Source organism: Excalfactoria chinensis, chromosome 21, assembly GCF_039878825.1.
Source record: "Excalfactoria chinensis isolate bCotChi1 chromosome 21, bCotChi1.hap2, whole genome shotgun sequence".
NCBI lineage: Eukaryota > Metazoa > Chordata > Aves > Galliformes > Phasianidae > Excalfactoria > Excalfactoria chinensis.
Genome location: NC_092845.1, coordinates 2,004,886 through 2,013,227, shown reverse-complemented (window position 1 = coordinate 2,013,227; position 8,342 = coordinate 2,004,886). Strand labels below are relative to the sequence as shown.

General features: G+C 56.7%; 2 protein-coding genes across 2 annotated transcripts; one reads left to right on the top strand and one right to left on the bottom strand.

Annotated features, from left to right (window-relative positions):
• Positions 1 to 236: 236 nt before the first annotated feature.
• Positions 237 to 3,388, bottom strand: LOC140261348 (G protein-activated inward rectifier potassium channel 4-like). The gene is made up of 4 exons (XM_072354654.1): positions 3,363 to 3,388; positions 1,902 to 2,125; positions 604 to 1,816; positions 237 to 484 (listed from the first exon to the last, which is right to left on the bottom strand). The coding sequence occupies exons 2-4, from the start codon at positions 2,112 to 2,114 to the stop codon at positions 237 to 239; spliced, it is 1,674 nt and encodes a 557-aa protein (XP_072210755.1). The 5' UTR covers positions 2,115 to 2,125; positions 3,363 to 3,388.
• Positions 3,389 to 6,938: 3,550 nt separating this feature from the next.
• Positions 6,939 to 7,631, top strand: CLDN25 (claudin 25). The gene has a single exon (XM_072355049.1). The coding sequence runs from the start codon at positions 6,939 to 6,941 to the stop codon at positions 7,629 to 7,631; it is 693 nt and encodes a 230-aa protein (XP_072211150.1).
• The last annotated feature ends 711 nt before the right edge of the window (positions 7,632 to 8,342 follow it).

Here is an 8,342-nt window from a genome sequence, read left to right as displayed (position 1 = left end):
GAGGCCTAATCCCATTGCCAAGCAATGCAATGCCATGCAAGCACTGCATTGGCTGAGGGGCCAGGAAGAGAAATGCCCTTTGAGCAGCCCTGGGTGCTGCCCCATGTGCTCCAAGCCAACGCCAGACACTGACATCACCTCGATGAACAGCTTTTAATGTCCTGCTGAGGGGCTCTTTGCCCCGTCACACAACAACCAAAGCCCTGCGGTTGCACTGAGCCTCCATGTCCGCTCACTCAGAGCCCGCAGGGCTGTGGCAGCATCTCCCAGCACAGGCTGGATGTGGAGCGGTCCCTGCGCTCCAGCTCCGCCATCTCTTGCATCTCCCTGGCGCTCACTGCTGGGGTCTGCACCTCGAAGGTCAGCTCGAAGCGGCTGTAGTCCACGTGGAAGGCTCCTTTCTCCAGGGACATGCAGGGCTCAAAGCGGTACCCCCACAGGATCTCGTCCTCAGTGTAGGAGGTGCGGGCCTGGCACGTCATCCCTGCAGCAGGGACATGGCGAGATGGGCTTCGCACCACACTAACACAGCTGGCTGCCCGCAGACCCCACTCTCCGTCTCTCATACCCGGCTCTGCCTGACCCCAACCCCTCCTCTCTCACCTGTAGCTTCCACAATGCCCTCCAGGATGATGATGATCTCAAACTGCTCCCTCTTCAGCGACTCCGCCGACAGGTCCCAGAAGGGGCTGTGCTGGTTGATGACGTGGCAGATGATCTGGGGTTCCACCAAGAACAACCTGTCCTCCCCTGTATCGTAGCCTAAGTTCAGCTCCGACTGCTCCAAGGGGATGAACTCCCCTTCTTTGGTCTGTCGGGATTTGATCAGCTTGGCTCTGATTTTTGCATCCACCATGTGGCTCTCCCGGAGGTCCCCGATGCGGAACATCAGACAGAGCTTCTCGTCCCTGTGGGAGATGACACAATTTTTGCTGAAGATTAAGGTTTGGGCACGCTTTTTGGGCCTGGAGATCTTGACAAACATGCAGCCCACCATCAGGGCATCAATCATGGAGCCAATGATGGACTGCACCATCAGCAGGATGACGCCCTCGGCGCAGTTGGCTGTCACGATCCTGGAGCCGTAGCCAATGGTCCTCTGGCTTTCCACAGAGAAGAGTAAGGCAGATACGAAATTGTCCACGTTCTCGATGCAAGCCTTCCACTCTGGGTCCCCGATGTGGTTGATGTCATCCCTTACCCACGCGTCGAAGAAATAGACGGTGCCAAAGACAACCCAGGTGACAATATAGCACATCATGAAAACAAAGAGGAACCAGCGGTACTTCAGGTCCACGATAGTGGTGAATATATCCGAGAGGAACCTCTTCTTCTCCTGGATGTTGCCCAGGTTCACTTGGCACTTGCCCACCTTGGTGACGTAGCGCTGGCGCTGCTGCTTGCCAGCCAGACCCAGCAGCCTCTCGTCCTCTATCAGCTTGCAACGTCGGTTCTGCAGCCTCTCGGAGGCGGGGATGGAGATGATGCTGCGGTTGGGCGTCCTGCTCTGTGCGGGGCTGAGGATGCTGGGCACGCTGTGGGTTTGCCGTGGGTACCAGCGGGAGGTGCCGTCATGCAGAGTGGGTTGGTGGTCTTGGCGCGAGGTCCGGCGGTGCTTGGGCACGTCACTGGTGGTAATGGAGACACTGGGCCAGCGCCTGGTGGGTCCCACGGCCTCTGAGTCCACACAGCTCTGCGTGGGAGCTGGGTCACTAGGAACATCAGTGCTATGGGGTGGGGAGAGGTCGTTTGGAACCAGAGTGCTTCTCTCAGCAGCAGCATCTGTGAGAAGCGTGGGGGCAGCTGGGACTTCAGGCTGTAAGGGGAAAGGCTCCAATCAATGTTAAACCACCCTCCGTGCCATCATGCAGCACAGCAAGGCAATGGGGCTGTGGTCCTACCTTCTGGGGGAAGGTGCCATAGTGGCTGGTGTCGGTGGGTGGCCGTGGCAGGTAGGCCAGCATGTGCCTGGCAGTGGGTGCCTGCACGGGTGGGATGGAGTTCCTGCGGCCCCGGGGCTCCTCGCGTAGCAGCCAGGTGCTGCCCATGCTGTTGTGGGTGCAGAGGACATGCTGTGGCTCCATGCTGCTGCCAGCAGGAAGCACTGCAGCCATAGTGCAGGGTGCTGTGGGAACAGAGCAGGACTGTCAGGTGGGGCTGTGTGGGCAGTGCAGGGTATTGGGGGTGAACTGCCTGGTCCTACTCAGAGCTCCATAGGGCTGTAGCAGGTGAAGGATGCTTGTGTAAGAGAAAGGTTGGGCAACTGCAGTGCCATAGGGCTGTGAGCAAGTATGGTGGGCACCGGGATGCTATTGCAGTGTGGAAATCCCACAGCCCTGGGGCTCATCAGGGTGAGGCAGAACCATCACTAACAGCAGCCCCCTTCGTGCCTGAGGGGTTTGGAAAGAATTCCATTGGTGGGAAATAGACCCAAAGCCCTCACCCATTCTGCTGACGTCAAGACAGCCCCAGCACATTGTCTGGCCATCTTCTCCCACTCACTTGAAGAGTCGATGTTTATTTTAATACAGGTTTTCATCGAAAGGGAAGTTGGATGTGACCCAAAGTGCTACTTTGAAATGCAAACAGCAGCCCTGAGCAGAGACAGAGGCTGGAGCCTGGCGCAGCTGCAACCTGCATATGGTGCGCCTGCAACTGAGGTATCACGGGCTGGGGAGCATCTCTGCAGCTCTCAGTGCAGCTGCTGCTAGGAGGGCAGCACAGTGCCACCCCAATGCAAGCACAGGGACAGGATGTGCAGAGTTCAGGAGCACTGCAAGGAAAGGCAACGTGCAGCAGGCAGACCTGGGGGAGAACCCCATCTGTGAGAGCTCCTGGGATCTCCCAGAGGAAGAGGGTTGTTAATCTGAGTCCCACCTAAACCATAATCCTGTTAGCTGCATTTCTGCAGCAGCTTTGGCACGGTGCTGCTGTGGGCATGGGGCTGTGACACAGAGCAGGGGGAATGCCAACTCTGCAGCCATCCCAGGGCCAGCAGCGTGGTCCTTCACACTGTGCATCCACTGCAGGTTGTGCCCAAAGCACCCAACTACTCTAGAGCAGGTGCTGGAAGCCACCCTCTCCTGCTGTGTCCCAGTCAGGTGATGGAGCTGAGCTGGGCAGGAAGCACCAGATGGCTAAGCCAATTACTGGCCCTAATTGCATTGCACCACCTGGGGATGGCTTCCTCCCGTTCAGCCCACTTGTGCAGCCCTCAGGCTCCGTGAAGCGAGCACATCCTCAGCGGTCATTACCTGCAGCTTGTCCCCTGGAATACTGCTCTAACACCACTCAGAAACATAACACAGGAGGGGGGAGAACAGGCACAGGACCCAACCCAAGGGGGCAGAGTGCGGGGGTACCTGGCTGGCGGATCCCCCTCCCCGTCAGCGGGATGCAGCCTCACAGCGGGACCGGCCCCAGCACGGCTCCTGGCGCTGGTCCCCCCAGGGACAAGGCGAGGGACCCCGCTGCCTCACGCAGCATCCTCTGCCCCGGCCTCTCGGTCCTGGCACGGGCACTGCGTCCGTCCGTCGAGCAGCGCTGTGGCCCGCAGGCTCGGCTCTTGGAGCAGCTGGATAGAGAAGATGCAAACAGACCGATTCTGCCACGGAACGATCCTGCTGCAGGGTAGCACGCACGCTCCGGGCAGCCCCAAACCTCTGCATGGGAACATCCTGCAAAAGAAAAGAACAAACCCATCCCGGCTGCACCCTGCAGCAAAAAATGAATAAAGGAGAGGGAATGTGGAAAGCAATCACTGCTCAGCACAGCACTGAGCACCAGCTCTGTGCTGTGGATCTGCATTGCTTGGGCCAGGCTGTGAGGATTGGGCTAACAAGCCCTGGTGGAAGCATGTTATCCCAGAAATAATTATCTGCTTTAATTATTCCTTTCCTCTGGCAGCTCAGAGCTGACATCTGTACAGCCTGGGGTGTGGGGCTGGGGAAGCAGCAGCAAGTGCAGGAAAGCCAATGGGTTTGGAGGGCTCTGTAGGCAGAGCAGCAGCAGATCATGACTCTGTAAAGTCAGGAATGCCTGAATTTTAAGATAATTTGGAGTCGGGTGAGATAATGTTTAAAGGTTCCCTCCAACTTCAATGATTCTGTGATTCCCCTTGATATGTTACAGCATCAGCTCCTGCCAATTCCTCATACTTCAGAGCTCTCCCAACCGTGTGTAATTCCTGTATCAGACGCTGTGTGAGACTCGTGGGTGTGAATCTGGGATGCCTGCAGACGCTGTGCTGGTAGAGATGCCCATGCATGGAGCTCTCATGTTCAGAATGAGGACGAGAGCAGAACTGCAGCACCGCTCTGTGCCCGTCACTGAGCCCTCCTGCTTTGCACTGCTGCAATCCCAGCCCTATTCCTGCAGGGATGTGTCTCATGGTCCCACAGCTGCTGCCCCATCCCACAGCTTGGCTCCCAAATGCTTGGTGATGCCCAGCAGCCAGCACAGAGTGGGTGACCTCACAGATACCCACAGCATTGTGCCCCTGCCCCATCCCTGCCCATTTCCCCCTGGCCATGATCCCTGCCCGGCTCGCAGCCCCGCAGCACCTACCGCATCTCCGGGCACAGCCCCTCGGCCTCTGCCTGCCCCTATAGCTGCTCCTGGGCACTGATCTGTCTGCTCCTGGGCATCTTCCCATCAGTTCTGGGGGGGAAATCCCCTCCTGGCTGCGCCGCAGAGCTTAGGAGAAGGAAGGGGAGCTTGGCACGTCCTCCAATCCTGCTCTAGGAGAAGAAGGTCACTCGCTAATCCCCCTCAATGACAGGCAGCATTACCTCAAGATGATTTAATTGGAAGGGCTGGGGGCAGACGCACTGTGGGGGCTTGGCGAGGGCATTCCCTGCCGGAGGATCCCAGCCTTCATCCACACTGTTCCCCATGGTTTTAGGGATGGGGTCATCAGCAAAGGCTTCAAGACATTGTCTACATCCGTGTGGATTCCTTTGCCTGTGTGAGTCATTAACTCAGTGCCCGGCGCACCTTGTCCTGCAGAACAGAACCAAGTTAACACATCTCAGGGCCATCCTCTGTGCTATATTTAAAGCCGGATCCCTACAGCAGGAGGGTTAAAAATAGCCAAGGCAGCACCGAGATTATAAATAGTGCTCAGGTCCAGCCTGACTTGGGGTCACCAACACAGCACGACGCAACTCCACCAACCGCACTCGTGACTGCAGCGCTCGGCTCAACCCGCTCCTCCTGCAGCTGACACAGCTGTCCCCAGCAGGACTGCAGCAGTGCAAGCAGCGGCCGCAGACAGCGCCTGGGGGCAGCTTGGAACCGGTGGGACCACGGGGACGTGCTCAGGGCAGGCAGCTTACAGACATCCGAGTTTCCCACGAAGGGCAGAAAGCAGCGACCGTGCCCAGCTGTAGGGTTCCAATAAGAGGATGCAGCAAAGCAGCCCTCAGCTGGTGCTGAGCGATGGGAGCAGGATGTGTACCCAAGGGATCAAGCTCCCCATCCCTAGAGCAAATAGGTTCTGGTGTCCTCGTGCCTTTTCTAAAGGCCTCTAATCATTGCGTGCCAGGAAAGTGGCAATGAAGTGATGCTGGGGGACACAGAGGTCCCATGCAGTACTGAGCCCCCTCCTTGTGAGCCCATGACATGGCCATGGCTCATGGTGCTGGGCACAGCCCCCACACCACCACCGTGCTAAGGAAGCAGCAGTAATTTCCCAGCCTTGCCCCCCTCATATCCTTCTTGGTAACAAAGCAAGCAGATGAGCGAGAGATTAGTCACTAATCCCCCCATGAAGATGAATCTAAAAAGCTGGACCTTGGGTCCATGTGTGTGGCTGGGCAGGAACAGATGGGAAATGAGTGTCATCAGAAAGTTACTGCTTTCCTCCTCTCCTTTTTTCCTATCTATTTTTTACAGAGGGGTATTTTCTTGCAGCGATGCTGTTCCCCAAGTGACATCCCAGCTCTGCCTCCATCCCATCTCCCCCAGATAACCCCCGGGAGCGGCTGCTCAGAGTACAAGTGTTTGCAAAGCGCTTTTGAGGATGAGGAGGTGGGTATAAAGTCCAGCCCCGTTGCAACACGGAAACTTTCCAGGATCTCTGCCTCCTGGAGCAGGGATCCAGCACACACAGCAGCCTCTGGGTCACTGCTCCTCCACGGGAGCCCCAGGGACAACTGGCAGCACCTCTCATGGTGTTTATTTAAGGGCTGGAGGAGGGCTGGGGCCTTTAATCCCCCTGGGAAGAACCCAGGCACCACATTCTCTGCCCACAGCCCCTCTCCCCTGCCAGACCTGCTGCTGTTCTTGCCAACTCTCTCCTCGGGGTTCCTGAGGCTCAGGGGATTTGCATGCTTCTTGTTTAACCCTCCTGCGTACAGGGAGAGGCAGCGCCCACTGCAGCCAGTTAAGTTGGGTTTCCCTTGAAGCAATGCTGGCCACACAAGGGGGACAAATCCCTTTGTTTCTTGGAGCTGTCCTCTCCCAGAAGCCAGCCCAGAGCATCCCCCAGTTTGCAGGAACGGGGTGGTTGGTGACACACACAAAGCAGGGCTATGCTAAAACACTGCACTCAACGGAGCAGTGGGGGAGAAGGAGCAGAGCGTGGGGCCGACGATGGCTTTCAGAGCAGCTTTGCTCTCCGTTGCACCCAGTTTTTCCTGCCTAGCCAGCGGTGCCTTCTTCTATCGCAGCAAGACCAACAAGACACGAAAATGATCGAGGCCACACCCAGGAATTAGAGGTATAAGCCTGAATTTCCCCCCACACAACTCCTCTGAAAGGCAGGAACAAACAGCAGCGCTCTGACCGTGACCGCCAACTGAAACAGTGTGTTCATGGAAATCCTCACCACAAATACACAGCTCCAAAAGCGTTAATGCCAAAAGCCTTCTGCTCACCTCAGCTTATCTCAGCCCCAGCAGCGGAGCCAGCACACAGCTTGCAGGAGTGGTGTGAGCATGGCGTGGAGCTGCAACGCAAGAGTCCAGGTGGGAGCGATGCTGCTGGCACTCTTCGGGTGGGTTTCATCCTGCGTCACCACCTTTGTGCCGCTCTGGAAGAACTTCAACCTGGACTTGAATGAATTGGAGATCTGGACCATGGGGCTGTGGCAGGTGTGCATCATGCAGGAGGAGGGGGCCACGGAGTGCAAAACCCACGACTCCTTTCTCGCCATGCCGCTGGAGCTGCGCGTCTCCCGCGTCCTGATGTGCCTCTCCAATGGGTTGGGGCTCCTGGCACTCCTGTTTGCCAGCGTGGGCTTGGACTGCTGGAAGACATGTGAAGGAAAACCCAATGCCAAGAAACAGTTTCTGCTCGCCGGAGGAGCGGCATTCAGCATGGCAGGGGTCACCACGCTCGTGCCCGTCTCCTGGGTCGCCTACACCACAGTCCTTGAGTTCTGGGATGAAGCCATTCCCGACATCGTCCCGCGGTGGGAGTTTGGCGAGGCGATGTTCCTGGGGTGGTTCGCTGGGTCCTTCCTCATGGCAGGTGGGTTGCTTCTTATCTACAGCACCTGCCTGAACCGGACTGGGACACCCGCTGTACCTCCAGCTACCTGCCCGCTACGGTCAGAGACACACAGCCCAGCCACGATGTCACCGTGCAGCCACCACTCACACCCCAAAAACGCCGACCTGGTAATCTGAGACTGCAGGTTTTGGCTGTTCGGATTTCAGAGACGGTTCTCACACGTTAAGGGATGATTTGCTGATTCCTAAGACTGTTCATTGCAGCTTGGTTTGCTTCCATCTGTGTCTGTCTGCTTCACTTCTTGGGTTTTCCCCCCTTCCTTTTTCCAAGCAACGCTTGCAAACTGAGCCCAGTGTTGTAAGCCACGAAGGCAAACACAGAGCAGTAAAGAGCACTTTGTATTTCTGGCTACATTTGCAGCATACTCACTGATTACACTGTGCTGGCATTCCCTGGGAATCCCCAATGGCTGGGAATGTATTTGCTGTAAGACCTTTATCCGCGCCGAAAAGCTCATTCCTTGAATGTCCATTTCATTTTGATGTACTCTAAATAAATTATTTCAGCCACCAGCAGTGCGTTTCTGTGCTCCGAGAGCAGAACATCCCACACGGGATGAGCGTGTGATGATGAGAGCACGGGAAGAGCGGGGATGATGGGTTGTGGGTTGTAGGGAACGAGGCCACTGCTTGAGTGGTTCATTGAACAAAGCTCAGGGGGAAACAGAAGGATGGAGGGGAAAGAGGGGAGACAGAAACATGAGCTGATGGTCACAGAGCTATTTCAGGAGCCAAAGCAGCACGGCTGAAATAAAGGAAGCCTCCACCCAACAGCAGCACTCCTTCAGGAACCAAAGTTCACCGTTCTTCAAAAGCCCCATTTTGAAA